A 20,770-nucleotide genomic window follows, 5' to 3' on the forward strand; every position below is an offset into this window, starting at 1 on the left:
TCAAAACTGCAGAGTAAACTGCAGAGGAAGGAAGGAGGATCAGATGAGAAACGGATGAGAATGTCCACATTTGGGGTTGGTGGTAGGAATTAGTTATGCCATAGTCACTTATTTGAAGTAGTCAGTCAGGAAATATGTCCTCTTTTTTGCCTTTCTTATGTGGTTTTCTGCCTGCTTCTGAAGAAGAGTGGATATTTATATGCCACTTTTCTCTACCCGAAGGCGTTTCAAAGCGGCTTACAATCACCTTCCCTTTCCTCTCCCCACAACAGACACCCTGTGAGGCTGAGAGAGCCCTGATATTCCTGCTGGGTCAGAACAGCTTTATCAGTGCTGTGGCGGGCCCAAGGTCACCCAGCTGGTTGCATGTCGGGGAGCACAGAATCAAATCTGGATTGCCAGACAGAAATCCATACTCCTAACCACTACACCAAGCTGGCTTTCTGAGTCCTGTTGTGTTTGCTTGAATGTATTAATACTTGCTGTCCCCAGAGTTATGCTAGGCACCCCATTGACTCTTCATATTACACGCATTACTTGACACACTTCGAATCACGGCCCCTCTGAAGAACTTTGCTTCTTACCTAGAGTTGCCAACCTCTTGGTGTTGCCTGGAGATCCCCTGGAATTGCAGCGGATCCATAGGTTATATAAATCAGTTCATCGAGAGGAAATGACTGCTTTGGAAGTTGGACTGCACTGTATTCCACCCTGCTGAGCTCCCATGCCTCTCCATGCTCTACTCCCCAAATCTCCAGTAATGTCAACCTGGAGTTGGCAACCCTATATCCCATCCTTTCTCTCCCCCCCCCTGCTGTATTCTACAAAAATAGAATGCGTGGTATTGGACTATTGGGGGGGGGGGGCTAGAATGGATTGGGGTAGCCGCGCTAATACGGAGCTAGAACTGGAGCCTTCCCCGTCTCTTTTGCCCTGTCAGGGAATACGGAAGGGTTAAGACGATAGAGATTGCAGTGAAGCCTAGAGAGGAAGCGGGCGAGCAGCTGCCGTCGGCACGGAAGGGCTCGGCGGTGCTGGATGAGGGGGTCGGCTTTTGCTCACGGCTGCAATCCAGGTGTGGCGGCATCTGGCTGCATCCCGGAGCTGGCCATGTTTAGGGCCATCCTTGTGATCCACTTATGAGCTGGCCGTAGGAAGGGAGGCGAGGTAAGACCTGCCTGGGCCAGCTGTCGTTTCCCTCTTGCCAGGCTCCATCAGGAGGGCTCCAGAGATGGAGATCATTGTAGCCTCTCGTGCTCTTTAGGAGCTTTGGTGCCTGCAGTAATCCAGGCCTGATCAAGTGTTCGGGACCCTTTCATTTGCATTACACGAAAGCAAGGCAGCGCGGAAAAGCAGAGGATTTGTACACGTCTCCCTCAGAACGAGAGACTTGAGATCCACTCCCACATAGTTTGAAGTATGACATATGAATAACGAACAAAACTACAGGTTCTAGGGAAGTTTGCAGATGGGAGCTTTGCCTTGGGCATGAAATCTCGGCATATGTCCTTTAGCTCATAGGAACTCTTAGCAGTGGGGCAACTTATATTTAGGACAGCACTTGGCTGGGGAGATAAATCAGCTTGGGATGAGTCGGGGGAAATTTGTTAGCATGTACCTTGTTTGCTTTCATACATGCACAGAAGCTAATGATACATACCAGAATTTTTAAATAGCTGTGGAGATGAATGGATATCTGTCCGTTTCATTCTTAATGATCTTGTTATACACCGAGAATAAATTGAATTTTTTAATCTCACTGGCTGCATTCTTTACTTTATCACATGTATGTTCAGGATTAGACCCATTTTGAGGCTGAAACGCATTCGGTCTAGCATTGTACGGTGCATATTTTGTGATTTCAGTGATTAGCGTACAGGCTTTGTCTTGTTTTTAACTTTTTAACTTTTTACAGTGGATGAGCAATAGGATTGTGAGTGTCCTGCATAGTGCAGGGGTTGGATTAGATGACCCAGCAGATCCCTTCCAACTCTATGATTCTATAAGTTTTAGACTTAACACAACTAGATGAGTAGGAAAATGGGATGCCATATAAACTGCCTTATATGTGCAACTTGAGATGTATCATACTCCTGATCAGGTTTGGACTTTGGTGGGGGTGGAGGGTTGTGTGCTATGACAAAGAAACAAGCATTTTAAATTTGGCTGGGTTTTGGAGCTGTCTGGAAGAGGATATTTTCAAGGCATCAGGCAGCTTGCTGTTGTCCTGGAACTGAAATTGTTCAGGGGCAAACATTCTTGGATTGATTTCTAGTCTATTTTGATAAAATGCAGCAGATCTATTTGCCTGTATAGCGGAGTTTGTAGCTGTTTTTTTCTGATGGATTCTTCCCAGAGCTTAGCTATGCATGCTGCTAGCAGCCATCCACACTCAACTTCTCGGGCTCTCTGGATTGTGGTCTTGCTTCCCAGAGTTCATTTATCAGTCCAATCCTGTGCAGAATTAGGTGCATATTCTTGTGAACATGTGATGGACGTGTATTTTCAGCTTATGAAAAGACTTTTTGCTGCTCTGTTACGCCTAGTGTAATAACAATATGTCCTTGTTCCTTGACTCACCATGCTATCCAAAGCAGTAACAGCATTCTAAGCCTATTGAAGTAAGTGGACGTAGAAGGGTGTAACTTCTTTAGGATTGCAGCTAAAGCTGCAAGGCCTATATCACTTATTCTGACAGCATCACATTTATAGATTTGAAGTCTGCAACCTTTAAAAATATTTATTCTTTCATCTCTCCATTTCTTTTTCAGGGATATACTTTTAGGGAGTGTCTCTTGAGAGTCCGCAATGTTTCCCTTAAAGGATGCAGAGTTAGGTGCATTCACTTTCTTTGCTTCTGCTCTTCCAAATGATGTTTGTGGGAGCAACGGCTTGCCTTTGACACCAAACTCCATTAAAATCCTGGGGCGCTTTCAAATTCTCAAGACAATTACACATCCCAGACTTTGCCAATATGTGGATATTTCTCGTGGGAAACATGGTGAGTCTATTCCGCACCCCCACCCCCATGGTTGTCGCATGTGCATGTTTGAGTGTTACAGTAATTATTTTGTAAGTGTGTTTCAAAGCAGTAGACTTCAAAGAAGCTGGGAGCATTTGTTACTCCAAGACAGCAGTTTGCTTTTTTCCAAATTGATGCAGGAGCAACATTTTTCATTCTAGTCCGTATAATAGTTACACATAACAGAGGCAGATGTTGGAGCTGCTGGACTGCAAAACTTTTGCTCTCCTGTAATTCCAATTGTCCTGATAATTTTAGGTATTTCCTTTTCTTTTTCACACTCTGCTTCTCTCATTCTCTACTCCATCCTCATTCCATTTCCCTCTCCTACTTTCTTTAAAAAAAACTACACTTCTGTCAGTCCATTTGTCCCTGTAATTCATCAATCTGTCTCACTTTTTATTTAATTCTGTAAGTCTCTCTTTTGATGTTCAATGTTTAAAGGAAATGTGCTTCACAGAAGGCGGTCTCAGACATTCTCCTTTGGTCCTTTCATTTTTGGAACTTATCACTGAGATATAAATCTTTCAAGGCATGGTGCCGATTAAGTATAAATGGTAATTCACACCTTATAGTAGGTTTCTTGTAGGCCACTGAATGTTGCCAATTGTAAAACAACTTAAGGTTTGTATGCATCTGTTTAACATCATTGAATGTCTAGGGTTTTTTACAGCAAATATTTAGTTGCTATTTATACACTTTCTTTAGGAAAGCAGGCTACTCCTTCCCAAGGCTCTGTGTTGCTTTCATTGCTGCAGCAAATGCAGAGACATCTGTGACAGCAACTGAGCTTCCATACATAGAAGTTCTCTGCTCACCTCTGTGCTTTTCCCCCTGACTTTTCCCTTCCATACATACTCTGCATTGACTTGAGGCATGGTGGCCATGCCACTTACCTATTTCAAATTTGAATAAAGCTGAAAAAATGGCTCCAATGAAGTACTTGATGTTAGGAAAATGGTAATGCTGTGGAAGGGACCTTTGAAAGTCTTGTACATGCACACCATTAACTTCTAGACAGCTTGGTAGTACACTTGGACTATACTCTTTCTTCTACAAATTGTGGTGAATCCTGTTTGAGAAACAGTTTATTAAGGATAGGGAATACGTGGAAAGCCCAAAGTGCTCCAGCTTGGGTGAGCCAAGGCAGCTTGTGGAAAGTTCAAAGGAACCAGTGAAATTATTCCTTGTTTTCAAAATGACATCAGCATTAACTACCTGTATTTGTGTTGCTTACCTGACTGTGAGGGAGGGTGGATAAATTTTTAGAGGAATTTCTGTAGTTGAATAGAGTTCTTGCTATCCTTGGCCATATCAGACATGTAGCTAGAAAAATATTCATCTTAATGAAACGTTCATGTGTGTTCTGTACTATATGAAAGTAATAGCAATTTTGTGATATTATTAGTTCTGAATATATCTAGAAGTTAGAACATTTTTCTTCCCCTCATTCCAGAGGTGTGGAGGTAACAAAGGACTTCATTGTGTGCATGCTTGAACAATACTGTCACCTCATAACCTTTTGCATATAAATAGTTATAAAAAAGAACATGTGGAAATTAGGTGATAATATAGGAGAGACCAGGCACACCCAGGAGGTAACTTCAGATTTCTTTTTAGGTGTCAAGGCAGGATATAATTAAAAAAAAATCCATGTGTTGTTTGTTAGTTGTCATAATCAGCTAGTTACATAGTCTTATTTTGTTGTTACAAGCAGCCTTTCTCTTTTCTCTTGAATTATCTTTATATAAAGCCAATCCATAATATTGTAGTTACCCAAAGGAAGAAAACCCGGAATGTAAAACAACATCCCCTAAAAGTGTTGTACACACACACAAAAATGTTATTGGAAATAACTGTCAGTTGTATGTGAATGTAAGACAGTTTACCTTTCCTTTTTCTTCGTTTATGTTTTCTTTTACATTTTTCTTTTTTTTCTTTGTAAACTTTTGCTTCTTTTACTTCTTTAAGTTTTATCTATTTTCCTTTTTTATACTTTTTGAAAACCTAGTCTTACATTTTAGTTAATAAACTATTTTGTAAGATGTCACTATAGCTAACAAGCAGCACATAGAATGAGCTGGGACCATAGCTCAGCAATAGAGCATCTGATTTGCATGCAGAACGTTCTAGGATAAGTTCCCAGCATCCCAAGGTAATGTGAAAGACCTTTACCTGACACCATGGAGAGTCACTGCCTTTTGCAGTAAAGCTTCTTGTAAAGAGTCTGTGTCACGTATAGTTAATTTTCCAGCATATGTTTAATTAATTTATTTTTATTTGTTTCCCGCCACTATTGGGGAACCGTCTCGCAGTGGGTTCCAATCTTAGAGCACAAAAACCCACAATTACTAAGAACCAGATGGCAGCATAAAAACTCTTTTCCCCCCACCAACCCTCCCACACCCAGCACCTCAAGGGTGATCTCGGGTGCCTGTCTCAGATGAACTTACATATATAAATATGTGGATATATGGAGGGGCCCTCTGATCTTCCATGCCCCGGCCTCAACCAAATATGTGCTATTCATGTAGAGGTTGACCTCTGCCCAAGCAACCCGAGGCAGCGCTGAAGTGCTGGTAGTGTCACTGCCTTTGGGGTCAGCTGCATGAAAAAGGGCATAATTTGGGTATTTATTCAGCTGCAAGCTGGGTACAAGGCAAGCCTGCAAGATTCTGGCAGTGCTGCAGAGGCAACCACCCTGTCTCGTCCCTCTGCCACGTTATTTGCTGGAGAGAAAAAACAAGAGACAACTGGTGCAGTGCGAGAATTTTTGAAACTCTGTTGCTGTGCGAACCATTCAGACTATGATAGTTTGCAGATTCCCCCCTGATGATAGTTTACAGATCCCCCTGATGAAGTGTATGTGAAAAAACATAGGAGTCTTAGAGGCGCATTGAAATTAATTCTTTGGCTGAATCAGTTATTTCTTGTTTTTTTGCTCCATGCTTGGTTTGGAGTCCTCCGTTTCTTGATGCTTTTCTTTCTGCAACATCAAAATCTTCAGGGGTACAAGTGGGGGGTTGGGTTCTCGGGCCAAGAAGGTTGCTTATCCCTAGTCTGTGCACACAGATGCAGGCATGATTCAAATGGCAATGTGAATCCACAAGAGCAGTCTAGTTTCCGGTTAGTAGCTATGCAAGTCTGTACTAGTGGACCAAATTTCAGTCTGAGAGCACTTGTAAGACCAGCAGTGCTTTCCTGGGGACAAACATTTGGTTGATTATGGGTTGCATTGCACCACTGCATCCTGACTCCAACTGGCTGTTCTTTCTGACCTAACAATAAAGGCTGGCAGCTCTTCTTTATTTATATCTGATGAAGTGAGACTTGACTCACAAAAGCTTATATGATGGGAAATGTTATTGTTCTTCAAGGTGCTACTATATTTGACTTTTGCTGTGAAGCTATCAAATATCTCATATAAATGAGTGGTTGCCCTTTGGGGGAAATGAGCAACCTCACTTGTTTCAGTGAAGAAGAAAAAACACTTTGTTCGGCTGATGCTGGGTGGCTTGGCCTCCTTGACATACTATCTGCTGTATGATTCTCCAACTACATGAAGAAGTTCAAAATACAGGAATCCTCCTTCAACACCCACCCCATCTATCATAATGCTTTATTTGTGTTATACTTCCTCAGTACCCTGGTTTTGTCCCCTAGCTTTACTTGTTCTCTGCATGTTGTTATTCCTTCGGGATTGCTGTTAGATATCAGATGTGTGTGTTTTTGTTTTTTATAAGCATCATTTGCTTTAAAGTTAGCTGTGCAGTCAAGTTTTGCCTTTGCTTTCTACACACCATTCAAAACTCATTCAAGATGATTGTGCTTTCTTGGAAATTCCACATGTGCCGTTAAGGGGGAAAATGACCATTACACCTGGGATCAGTTTGGTTCCTTTTAAGTGAAGTTAAAAAAAGAAGGGGGAAAAACTTAGTAAATTTTGTTAAACTAGTCTTAGTTGTATAACTAAACACAATGTCTGGCAAAGTACGGCATAGCAGATGTCCTTCACATTGTAAATCTGATTTTTTTTTTCCTGAAGGAGCAAGGGTTGTATGAAAAATGGCAACACTTACCCTTGCAACAATATGAGGATAATGTATTATGATGTAACAGAGAGAAGTTAAGCTGAAAACACAGTGTCTTGGCTAGCAAAGCATTTTACAGCAAAAATAGTGTAAGAAGTTGTAATACTCCAGAGACCTTTTCTTGATTTATTTTTCTTGAATTTAGTTACTTCCTTTCCAAAAAGCTCAATAAAGAAATCAATAAAATCATAGATAATCAAATGCTAAGGTCCTTATAAACCAGTCAACACAGCCTTCCCCCCAACAGATTCTGTGGATGTATCCTGACCACTCCATGTCCTAGGGATCACCAAGCAGAGGCCTCAGTGTCAAGTCTGATCCAGTGAGTTCCCTTAGTTCCCAATAAAATGGAAAGAGGTTTGCTCAGAGTCTGTGGTGTCTAAAGCAGCAGACTTGCTGGCAGTCAGTTTTGGGGATGGGGTTGGCTATTATGTCTAGCCCAGGGGTAGTCAAACTGCGGCCCTCCAGATGTCCATGGAATACAATTCCCATGAGCCCCTGCCAGCGTTAGCTGTCAGGGACTCATGGGAATTGTAGTCCATGGACATCTGGAGGGCCGCAGTTTGACTACCCCTGGGCTAGCCTGTCCCATTTTGACCCCTTCTCAAGATGACCCCCAGAGTACTAACGTCTTGGTCAGATACTAGATCTAGATTAAAATCTCTCTGGCTCTCTTTCTTATAGCTGTAGCTGCCTTTTCTGTTGCTTGGCCCTAAACATTTCTAGATGGGCTCTTTCCTTGAAATTAAGTGATCAACACAGCTCTTATGATTTTGGACAACCAGGTTGGTTTTGATATATAAAATTTCACATCAGTTACAAGATGTTCTTATAGTAGCAAATACTACATGGCTTTGAGTCTCTGTTGTAAGGTAAGCTTAGTATTGAGCTTGAAGAATACAGAGATCATGGAAGTGCAAGGATCAGCAAAACAACAAACATATATTTATGTACTGATTATGCAGTGAATTCTCTTTAATGCTTGCCTTTATGAACAGACTAGCAACCAGTTGGAGCCTTCCACATACATACAAGATTCCACCCATACCAGTTCATGCACCCATTTGTGTCCAGGTCACAAACTTTGGGGGAGTGCCCTCTTGGTTCTCTAAACTGTTATTTAGAGAGTTGTGGACAGGCCATAGCTATGATTCGTATGGATTAACAATATATGGTTTGCTGTGAAAAAAGAAGAATTTCATTTTCTAGCTATACATGTGCAAAACCATGTGAGCCTAGTCATTCTCTAGGGTGGTCCCCATAATGACAAACCATGGTTGGGTTGTTAATGTGAAAGGAGTTTTGGAACCTGTTCCCTTCAAGATACTATGTAAGTGTTTCTTCAAGATACTATGTAAGTGTTTCTTCTTCAAAATCAATCCCCAATTTAATTAATTTTATTAATAAATAAAAGGGATTGAGAAAGTAACTAAAAAAGAGATCCATTTGTCTATTCCTAGCAACCTAAGAAAATTTATATATGTACTATTACTATCCTCAGCTTGTACCAAAACCATATACAGTATATTTCCTTTATGGTAATCATTTGCCTTCCGAATGTAACTTATTTTGCGTAGTAGCCAGGGCAAAAGATAATACAAAATTATCATAATAATCATACTATATAAATAAAATGCATTTTGAAAACGTTGAGCACTCTAAATTTTACTTTAAAACCCTACTGTAAGGCAACTGCAACTTGACAGCATTTTACCCACACATTCTGAGACTATTCAGGTTTATCCGTGTGTGTATCTATGTGTTCAGTTATCTCCTGTGAACTATGTGCCCAGCGGGAGTTTGTGTTCCACTGAAAGGAGTAGACATTCTTTTTTTTATTATCGGATGAAGATGTTGTGATAATATGGTTTTAATTTCGATCGGATGTGTGAGTGAAAGTATTTGGTGCCTGTGTGTATCGAGATACTAAATCTGTCTTTATGTGTATATTTTTAATCAGAGAGGCTTGTGGTGGTTGCTGAGCACTGTGAACAGAGTCTGGAAGATTTGCTTCGAGACAGGAAACCAGTGAGGTACAGTATCCCCCCCCCCCAAAAAAAAAAAAAAAAGAAATTGCAAGGAAGCATGCTAACTGAAAGGTTTATCTACTTAAAATGACAAAGCCCAGAGACACTTTTTCTTTTAAAAAGTTAACTACCCTTACAGGTCCAGGCAGATTCAGTCCTGACGTCCTTGCAGTGCTTCATCCTTCTGGCAGCCAGATAAACACATGCTTCGGTTGAAGTGTATATTTACTTGTGCGCAAAAAGTTTTAAGATTTATGGTGCAAGTACTGGAACTTGCCAAATGTTTCTCCCCATATATTTTGTTTGGTGTTTCATGTTATGTTTCAAATAAAGTTCTTAAAAAATCTGAAGTTCACTGTAGAATCGAAGCAGAGCTCATTGCCTATGTGCATTGGTTGTCCGAGTATATAAGCTTGCCAGTGGTGAAATGGTGAGTTTAGGGTTTGGGGAGGGAGGAGGCTGATATAAAGCAAATGCAAATGTTTACCCATAATTCTAACATTTTGGGATGTGGTAGAAATGCTAATGCAGCACGGAGGCTGTACAATCTCCCACTGCCAATTAACAAAAAAAGGCTGTCTGTCCAGGTGAAGGGAAGCCTCAGCCACAGTAGGGTATTATGCAGTTGTGATCTGTGACTAGGATACAGCAACTCTGCCTGATTCTGACTTTAGAAAATGAGTTGTATAACATAGTTGTACACCAGCTATTTCAGTGTCTGTGTGCTGGGAGTAGACCCGGTTCTCTAGCCTTTCACTATCTCTTAGTGTTAATAACCTTTCTATGGAGCTCATAATCCTTCTTTCTAACATATGTAAGTGTTTTTTATCCTGATGCAGATAGAACATTTTCAGTTTTTCTGTGTATGTTTTTAAAAACTGAGATAATGCTCACATAACTGTAAACTTTTGCTTACTAAATACCAGTGACTGCAGAAGGCTTAAATTGAATATGCTCAGGTTTACACATTGGTCTGTCCCCAGAACACCAAAGTTCTTAATTAGGTTAAAGTATTACAATGCTTTTATGAGCATGGCAATGCTGGGAATGACGGGATAAAAATCAAAATTATAAGTAAGTAAATAAATAAATAAAATCTTCATATGATCACTTTAGATCTAGAGAACACACATGCTAGTATATGACAGAATTAGTACATGCACAATTAGCAATTTCTCCTTGATGTTCTTGTCTAGTAAAGACCCAGTCAGAAATCATCCTTCACTACCACAGAGTAAATGAGATCCCAGTCTGTTTATTTATTATTGAATATTTTTTTATGCTGCCTTTCTTCTACTTATGGTCCCCAAAGCACTGAGCAACCAGAACAATTAAAACAAGTTTTGAAATCTACGGTATATATAAATGAAACAATTGTATGTAAACAGGAAGGAAGGAGCATCAGGTAGGAAATGCCAAACAAAACATAAGCCTTAACCTGCTGGCAAAATATAGTGATACAGGGGAAGAAATGAATCTCCCTGGGAAAGGAATTCCATATTTTCGGTGCCACAATTGAGAATACCCTTCCTTGGATTGCCACCTATATAGGCTGAAATGGTGGGAGTACCCAAAATTGAAACCTGAAGATAATCATTTGGGTAGGTTCATATGAAAGTCAGCAGTGCTTGAATTATGCAAGTCCCAAGCAATATGTAGGGCTTTAAAGGTCAATACTACTAGCATCTTGAATTGGAAACCTCTGTAGGTGGAATGAGGCTGGAGTGATATGTTCCCTATGACCCAATCCAGTTAGTGTTCTGACCACAGTCTTATTCTACCTAGTCTTTCTTCCACCATCTTTCTTTTTCAGCATCTTGAGCAGTTTTCAGTAACCAGAGAATTTTGAAAACTGCACCTTTTAAGAAGTCCATAAATAATAGTAACCAGTTCTTTCACATGTTCCAGATTGTTGTCCTTACAACAGCCCAGTCTGGTAGGCTAGAAAGAGAGTTGAGAAAGGTAGTTTCACAAAATGAATGGATTTGTAGCAGAACAGTTTGAATTAGGAACAGCCGTATTTGTTTCTCAGTCTCTTGTAGTGCAGTTCTGGGCTGTTACGCTGTAGACATAAAAGAGCCTATGTCTCTTTAGTGCTGTACAGTTAGCTGCTATGCTACTAAGAAACAGCAAAACAGTTTTAGATGTCCTGTATGTCTTGGTTCCGCTGTAAGGGGTAGGGAGAATCAAAAGTTGCAACAGTAGTCCAACCAAGAGCATAATTATGATACTCCAAACCTCCAACTCAGTGCTTTAAGATAGTATTACATTATTACATGATTTTGCATTTTTTATCCTTTTTTTGTTACAGAGATATTGATAATATATTTGGGTAAGGAAGCAATTCCTCCCTCACACTTGAAGGCGAAAGGTTGAAGGCATTATTCAGGGGTGTTGTGAAATGTGCCGTGCCAAGGCAACTCATATGGAAACGGTCATGTCCAACTGTTTCTTATCAATGAAAGTTGAGCTGTGCTCGAGGGATGACATGTGCCATCCTCAGCTGGCACATGTAGCTGGTCTTGGCTTCTTGGCAGTTCAAAGAGAAACTGTTTCCCCTCCACTGAGACCGACTAAAATATTTCCGTTGCTTTTCAGTTAATTAAAATAGGCTTTTTTTCTGGGGTGGTGGTGGTGTGTATGAGACCTTTCAATAGCCTGAAATAATTTAAGAAGAACAATTCCCTGTTATGCTATTCAGCCCGTCTTTGTCAATTAGCTTTGTAGGGAACTAATACATAAACATTATTTCTCTTCCATTATTTCATGATAGCAGCACAGTCTTATTTCCAAAGTTGACATGTGTGTTATTGTAATTAATTTTGCAAACTCTTATGGAATGAGAGAAGCTGCGCTTATGGTTTATAGATTAATCCTTCTTACACTTGCCAGGAAATAAGTCCTCTGCACCTGTACTGCAAGCTGATGTCAAGTCAGCAGGAAATCTTCTATTAGACTGTTGCTGAAATTGAAGGTATACCGTGGTGGACAGTCCATCTTTCCATGTATATTGCAGAACAGCAGGCCGCCCAGGTGTCTGATAGTTATTTGCAGTTAATCTTACGACGTCATGCATCATTATGATACAGATTACATATGAGGTAACGTTTACATAGGTGTTTCGGCACATTTCTGTTTTAAGTCCACAAGAACATCCCTGAGTTTTATTCTGAGTTGATGGTTCTCTTTGTCACGAGGGTCCTATTAGAAGAGCTTATCAGAATTTTAGACTACAAAGATGGATATCTTGAAGTGGTTACAGCCTTAAGCAAGCCTGGCTGAATAGTTCTGACTAAATTGCTCTGGTTTATCGTAACTCATCATCAGGAAGTTAAATGTTCCACTGAAACATTCCAGCACACTTTTCTGTTATAATTTTGATGTATTCCCAGATTAATCCATTACAGGTAATGGAAAACTCTTGTTAAACACAATGATATTTAAAGCCTCTTGAGGACCTATTATTACATCTACCATCCTTTTGTTTTAACTTGTTAAAATAACGCATTAAAATAACATGGGTGGTGATATAACTATAGTGGTATAGGACAAGTGCCAAATGATGGGGTGTTAGCAAACTCTGGTTTAGTGCTCTATATACCATGTAGCATTCAATAGCAGCAATATTCGGGAACTAAAATTGCAGCCAGCTTGGTGTAGTGGTTAGGAGAGCCAGCTTCTAATCTGGTGAGCCAAGTTTGATTCCCCACTCCCCCATGTGCAGCCAGCTGGGTGACCTTGGTCTTAATGCAGCTTTGATAGTGCTGTTCTGACTGAGCAGTAATATCAGGGCTGTCTCAGCCTCACCTACCTCACAGGGTGTCTGTTGTGAGGAGAGGAAAGGGAAGGCGATTGTAAGCCACTTTGAGACTCCTGGTAGAGAAAAGTGGCATATAAGAACCAACTTTCTTCTTCTGCCTTTCTTGATCAGCTCCTCCTCCTTCTCCTCCTGAGATTTGTAATTTTTTTGTATTGAGCCAAATCTAAAACAGTTTGAATTCTCCAGAAGAAACTCCACAAGCAAATGAAATTACATTCGGAGTTAAGTTTCAAAATTTTCCATCTGGCTTCTAAATTTGAAATTTTATTTTGTACTAGCATTTTGATATCAAAATTCAGTGGTTTGCCTGTTGTAAAGTGAATTTAATTCTTTTGAAAGTTATTTCACAAAATTTTGCAGCAGCAGCAAAATGCCTGGTAGCACCAGAAAGCTGGTGTGTAACAAATGTCAGCTTTATTGGATGTATAGGTTGTGCAGCAGAACTGTTAGAAATAAAATGCTCATTCTGAGTAATAAACTGCCAGATATTCAGAGAATATCTCCCAGAATTGTAAGGGAAAACAATTGGTTTGGGTTTCAGTTTCAGCCATGACTCCAAATCCATTTCAGAAGGTGCCATCTAAATTCTGGAGCCAGATCACATTAATTTTGTGTAGGGTCAGAACATTGCATGGCTTTGATGAAACATGAGTTAGAATTAAGGCTGCGGGTCTATGGTGCAATACTATGCAGTCTAAGCCTATGGAGTTCAGCAGGTTTAGTCTGGAGTAACTCTAGACAGGAATGTGGTGTAATAAGACATTTAATGTAATGCCATTTAATGCCTAAGCATGTTTAGGACAAGATGCAACTGACATACTTCATATAGCAAACAGTATGCTTGTCATCACCTGGGCATAGAACAGTAGCCTGACTTTTTTTCCCCTGTGAATCTATTCCAAGTAAAACAAAGAATTGATGTTAATATTGCCTTTCAGAGATACCAGCAGATGTATTTATTTGCTGCATTTTTAATCTCACCTTTCCTCCTAGGAGCTGAAGTTAGTGTGTACTGCTCTGTCCTTCTCCATTTTATCCCCACAACAGTTTTGCGAGGTAGGACAGATGGAGAGTGTGCCAGACCCAGCATCATCCAGCAGTTTTCACGTCAGAGATTTGAAACTGGGTTTTCGCAATCCTAAATCAGCACTCCAACACTGACTTTCTAAATACATATAATGGGTTTTTAAAATTCAAATTAGAAGCAATTGTATTAGAATTTGCCAGGCTCTGGCTCTTCTCTTGGTTATTATTAAGTGTTATAGATTTCCTTTTTATTGGTTGCAGGAGTCTTTCTTACCCACAGATGTGGAGTCTTTGCTTTAGAAGGGTCGGGTTGGATTTTTTTCCGAGTGACTAAAATAGCTACAGGCATCATCATTCTGTTACTGTTTATATCTATATCTTTAAATCTATCTATATATCTCTTACTCAAAATTCCTTTTCTTAGAACCTTTTTTTCTGTTTTACAATGGAAGTGCTTGTAGTATGCGGATATTTGTATTAATTTGGCACCTGCATTACATATTCTGAATTTGTGAGTCAAGTAGTCATAATATGTCTTCAATAAAATATAGCTGTCATATGTTTTGGAGGTTACGGTTTTGAAAAATTACCAGCGAACCATCAGAGAGATACAGAGGTATAATATGTTATACACTGAGCCTTTGATCGGAAGCAGACTATGTCTGCAGCTGTTTACTAGCTTGGTGGAAAGCATGATCAGACTTGGATGAGTAAGTTTTATTCACAGTTATTAAACTATTGTCTACTCTCCAGATTAGGTGTTTTTATTCCATCCTCCCTTAAATGCGTTAGTGTTGTGCTGCATCATGTTGCAGCATCAAACACTAGAGATGGAATTTATGTAAGGAAGTTTCTCTGAGCTTTATAAGCTAAACATACAGGCTATAAAAATTTTTTAACTAGAAAGGGAGTAAGGCGCTTTGTATTCAACTGCCAAGTCCTCATTTGATTTTAATGCAGAGGTAGCAGTTGCGATAGAGTTTAGAGGTTTATATATGCACTACTTTCCTTAGGAGCCCTGAATCTAAGTAATGCTTTTATATAATATCCAGATCCAGATTGGGTTTGGAGGTTGTCCTGTCTGGAAAAGTGAATAACATTTTTCATAGAACAGAGAATGTTGGGTTCTAGTGCATTTATTTTTCTTGCTAAAGCAGGTAAGGAAAAATGTGAATATTACTCTCTTCTAAGAGGAACAAATACAGTAGCCTTAAGAAAGAGCTTAATAGTTAAAAATGCAACAATGTTTTATATAGCAGCTTTGTAACAAACCCCTTCCTTTTCATCCCGTTAATCTCTGAGTAAGATTTGGTGACGAGAATCCATAATCAATGAACAAGGCTGCATCAGGCAGTGAAAAGGTATAATTGCTTACCAGCATCCTACAACAACAAAATAAATTGTTTTAAACCCTGTTTTAAACTGCATGTAGAAACCTTAAGAGTCAGTTAACACTCAGGATGAAGGCTACTGGAAAGAGTGTAGCAGCCTTCTGGAAACCAAAAGAGTTAGAAAACACTAAAGAAAGCCTGCTGAAATGTTTGGAAAACACTGGAACAAAATCCTCTCAGCATAAAGATTTAAAGTAATTGTGAAAAGGTTCAGGAACTCTCATTAGCAAGAAATATAATAACTGAATGTACATGTACCAATTTTACCTCAGAGTTATCTATATTGAATTACCTCAGGAATTTTACCCATGATTTCACCTGATTTTTCCCCTCTGTTGAATAAAATATTTTGTTCATTTGGGGAAAAAAGGGGGGGTTATTCCCTCTGAGGGAGAGAAGTGGATGGGGGCTGTCACAGCATGTAATAGCTTCAAAGTTTATTTTTGGTTTAATCCTCTTCCAGTTTTTTTTTCCCAAATCCACATTTATAGTAGTGAAGTCATTATGCAAGAAAATCAATTATTCATTATTTGTTTATGTACCATCCAATACTGCTTTTCTTAATTAGTTTGATTTTTTTGTGGGGGGGGGAATATAATATTGGCAATGAATCTGGATTGCAAAATAATTAAAAGTTAAATTAGGAGGTGTCCTTACATAAATATTACCACCTGTTTTGAGTCTTCAGGCATGGGTTATTAATCTCAAGATGCCAAAATTAATATCTTCCTAGTGAAGAATCATTTATGGCACGGCTAACCATCATTCCAAGACATTTTTCTGTTAACATTCTGAGCCTGGTGCTTTTCATAGAATCGTAGAGTTGAAAGGGACCTCCAGGGTCATCTATTCCAACCCCCTGCAAATTGCAGGAACTCACAACTAACTGCCCACCATGATGATCCCATTTTCATTCCCAAGTGATCCCTCCACCAAAAATCTTCAGCCTGGCCTGGAGGAAATTCACCTACAATCTCACAATGGCAATTAGCAATTCCATGGGTATGCAAGGGAAGGCCACGAGAGAGAAACACTGGTACATCCCTTCCTGCCCACCTACTCACAATCTAAGTTCATAAAATCAGCATTTTAAGTCTCTGCTTAAAAACTTCCAAAGAAGGAGAACACACCACCTCCTGAGGAAGCCTGTTCTACTGAAGAACTGTTCTAAATGTCAGAAACTTCTGGATATTTAGCCAAAAATTCTTTTGAATTAATTTCAACTAATCGGTTCTGGTCTGCCCCTCTTGAGCAACTGAAAACAACTCTGCTCCATCTTCTATGTGACAGCCCCCTTAGAATTTGAAGATGGTTATAATATCACCTTTCTTTATCTCATATCTGAAGTTGTGAGCGGGAAGGGGAGTTATTGATTTTTTTATAATTCTTTGGATGTATTTTATCTAATGTTGTAAGATGTTGCAAGCTAACTGGCTAGGAGAGCCAGTTTGGTGTAGTGGTTAGGAGTGCATACTTTTAATCTGGCGAGCTGGGTTCAATTCTACAATCCCCCACATGCAGCCAGCTGGGTGACCTTGGGCTCACGACAGCACTGATAAAGCTGTTCTTACTGGGCAGTAATATCAGGGGTCTCTCAGCCTCACCCACCTCACAGGGTGTCTGTTGTGGGGAGAGGAAAGGGAAGGCGATTGGAAGCCACTTTGTGACTCCTTCGGGTAGAGAAAAGCGGCATATAAGAACCAACTCTTCTTCTTCTAGGAGCGGCAGCCTAGAAATGAAATGAATAAATATAAATAAATATTATAATAATAAAACGCTTCAGGTTTTTGGACTGTTGGTGGATAGTTTAATGCATATCAAAGGCAAGCTTGTCTCCAGCATCTCCTAGTATCAAAGTCTCCTCCTGTATTTCCTGACCTTTTTCCTTCACTCCAACATTCTCAGGATGTGTTCCTCTTTGGGTGTTTATTGCCTGTCTCTTTTTGCATCATCTGCCAAATCTGAGGCACACGTGTAACTTCTTGATCTCTGTAAATTTTAACTTTTGTTTGTAATGGAGCATGTATATGTATTCTGTGACAAGGGTTTGGGATAATCCTTCTTTCTTATTCATCAGCACTAGCTCTTTTGGGAACTTGGTGAGAAAAAAAACTGGAATATTATGTGGCAGGACAGGTCCCTGTTTGCCATTCAACTTTCATCACAGTTTTTTTCTGAGATTGGTTGAGCAAGATCTTTTTGGAAGAATTGTGCTATTATGGGGGACCATCCATGTGGCAAGAAATGTATTCAGCAACTGAAAATAAAAACCCTTTGCTGGTATTCTGATCGCTTCCCAATTCTAGGCGTTTAATTTATGAGACCTGTAGAAAACATTCAGTGAAGAGAGTGGAGACCTCAGATTAACTCATATAACTGTGAAGTTGTCACAAGTCAGGTGGTCAAGGGGCCAAAGCAGATTTTGGCCTATAGAAATTGTTTTCAACTTGGCTTGGAAATGAAAAGAAAATCTGTCATCTCGACTTTAAACCCATTCTTTCCGCCCCCCCCCTGCCTCCTGGGTTAAGTCGTATCCTAAACAGTCATACTTTTTTTTTTTCATTTTACTATGCGTATCTTAATATTTGACTGAGTGTGAAATGTGTGTGTCTGTGTATGGAAAGGATTTGAGGCTATTTTAGTAAGTTTCAACTCAATTATTTTCATCTGTTAAAACGGAGCTGTGATGAAAAGATACCTCAGGCATATAGCCCCCTCAGCCTGCTATGTCAGCACATTTTCATTTACTCGTGGCTTTTGCATTTTATTAAATCAATATATTAATTTTGGCCTCACAATAAAGAAGGAAGCTGTGGTGGGCTGCCCAGGGCATCACAAAGACAGATTTAGTGATTTGCACAAGCTTAAACTGAAAAATTTTTGCACAGGGTCATTCTGTGCAATATTTTATATATATATATATATATATATTTAAGGAAAGAAAAATAATGATGAAATTAATAAGTAATTTCCTGTCAAGAACTCTTTAGGGAGAAAAATTCAGTGTGAGGATAATGCTAATAATATGAATGGCTTGCTATTTTAAAGTAATTGCAGCTGAAAAAGCAGAAGGAAACTCAAAGGACTCGCTTCCAAATATTTCAAATATCTAAAAGTGACTCTAGAGAAGCAATTTTTATTCTCAGAAGGTCTTTAATCTTGCAAAAGGTGTTTTTTTTATAACAGTTCCTGATAAATCTTATTCTTAACCATAATTGGAAGATTATATTTATTACTTCTGTGGCTGTTAGTTTTATACAGACTGTGATCAGAATCCAATGGGCTGCAGGCAGAAGAGAAATGACATCTTGTGCCATTCCATATGTTGATGTGCATGATCTGGTGTCACAAATTGACCCATATGTGGAGTCCTGGGAGCCATAACCGGGCTTTCAGTGAGGAAAAACTTCTGCATATGGAAGAGTATTGGGCTAAAATGGGACACTTGTACCAGATTATACACCAATTTGCTTGAGAAATAAATAACAACTTTAGTTGAAAGTTCTGTAGATCCCAACTATTGGCTCATATTTTTAAAAGTCACAATAATGCATAGAAGATTACTGAAAAGTTCAAATATGTGCTGAAAAGATACACCATGCTTTAGTTTTCTAAAGAATGTGTCTCTTTGGTAGTAAAAACTGCTTTGGGAGCAACAACAAAGTTCGACTTGATTTCTTAGTCTTGGTTTTTTGGATTTTAGCTTATAACTTTCATCCATATGATCTGGACAGTTCCTTTACCTGCTTATCCTTTTATATTTTAGACTTTAGGAAGCTGAATCCATTGGTCTTAACAAAGTAGTAGGGAATATTGTTCACTGATACTTGTTGCCATGTGGCAGGATATTAGCAAATTGTGAATAATCAAATTGTATATTATTCAATTCCTGGATTTAAAATGTTCTGCTTTTCATTTTTTCCAGTCTGTATCTTAATATTTGATGGAGCAGCGAGAAGCCCTAAAGGGCAGTATGACAGCATTTTGTTTTTCTTTCGGTGAGAGAAGATACTGAAGGTTCACAGTCTTTCTGATATCTTTGTGGGGATTGTTTTTGTCTGTTCTTAGATTTATCCAGTAACCTGATAGAATTAACACTTTAATTACTACATTTACTGCTAAACAACACTTTCGCTCCAATATACCTCATCCTTCCTAAACAGCAGAAGGGAGAGGAAGGGAGCTGGGTAAGAAATGAAGGACAAAAGACTGATCAGTGGGCTTCACTGGAAAAGTCCTGTCAATAACTTATAAACTGCATGAAGCCGAATGCAATTTTGGGTTTAGATGACATTCCCATATTTTAAGAGTGTAAGATAAACATATGCATACTGTGAAAATTTGTTCTGAATAGCACCTCCGTTTAATCTAGCCTTTGATTAAAACAACATTAACACCTGACCAAATAAGAGCCTGCCAGGTATAGCCAAAGGGCCCGTTGCATTGCTAACATCTGCCAACCAGATGTCTCTTAGAAAGCCAGGAGTGGAGCAAGAAGTCAACAGTGCTTCTTGGTTCTTTTGTCTTTAAGTATCTGGGACCGGTCCGTGGATCAGTCGGTACCGGGCCGCGGCTCCTCTTCATCCTCCTCCCTGGCTGCTGCCTTGGGGGCTGCCCTGCCACTCTGCCACCGGCTCACCTTTGGTGCTCTTTGGTGGCCGCCATGGCTGGGGCTCGCCATTGGTGCGGCACTGCACAACTGCTGCTGGCAGCGCCCCACAGTGGGCGGCAGGAAGTCAGGGGTGCCAGCGGTTAAGCAACTGGAGCAGGGAATCAGGCAGCGATGTCCCTCAGCAAAAGACTACCCCCCCTGGACCTCAGTAAAATTGTCAAGCATCGACCGGTGCCCAGTGGTGAAAAGGTTGGGGACCACTGCTGTAAATCAGTGGTCCGCAACTTTTCGGCCACCGCGGACCGCTGCTCTGGAGTGGGGCAAGAGGGCAGCCTGGGGGCTTGCTCGTGGCCTGGCAAGCTTCTCGCTTTGGGGGGGAGGGAAGAAGGAGCCACGGCCCGCGGGTTGAGGACCACTGCTGTAAATGACCCACTCCTTGTTTAATTAATCCTCTCATCATTGAGAATTTTTTTTGAACATCGTCCAGTTTGTTATATTTAGAAAGCCAAATGTTCAGACATTTTAACCTCACATACTAGATCCTGGTATCATTCAGGACAATTCCTTCGTTGCTTTGCCCACTAATTGTATGAATAATTGTTTTTAGACATAGTCTAGAAATTTCCTCTCTTTCATGATATGTATAGACCTTTGCCCAGTCAGTATCACAACACTGTTTCCTTTCTCAGTCTCTCTGATTTGTTCCTCCATTCTCTGAACACATCAAGAGTTTGCAACTGTCACTCTAAGTACTTTTCATAGATGTATTTCCATGGAGGTG

The 20,770-nt window shown here is 39.9% G+C and overlaps 1 protein-coding gene across 2 annotated transcripts in view; it reads left to right on the top strand.

Moving 5' to 3' along the window:
• The first annotated feature begins 992 nt into the window (after window positions 1-992).
• TBCK (TBC1 domain containing kinase) overlaps window positions 993-20,770 on the top strand; it is a 94,241-nt gene continuing 74,463 nt past the window's right edge. Inside the window, exons 1-3 of one of the 2 annotated variants that reach the window (XM_077300680.1) lie at window positions 993-1,167; window positions 2,772-3,001; window positions 9,074-9,146. In XM_077300680.1, coding sequence (XP_077156795.1) covers window positions 2,809-3,001; window positions 9,074-9,146 — 266 coding nt within the window. In that variant the 5' untranslated portion in view covers window positions 993-1,167; window positions 2,772-2,808. The remainder of the gene's footprint in view (window positions 1,168-2,771; window positions 3,002-9,073; window positions 9,147-20,770) is intronic. The other variant, XM_077300681.1, reaches the window with a different exon arrangement.

The sequence above is a fragment of the Paroedura picta genome, chromosome 10, assembly GCF_049243985.1.
Source record: "Paroedura picta isolate Pp20150507F chromosome 10, Ppicta_v3.0, whole genome shotgun sequence".
NCBI lineage: Eukaryota > Metazoa > Chordata > Lepidosauria > Squamata > Gekkonidae > Paroedura > Paroedura picta.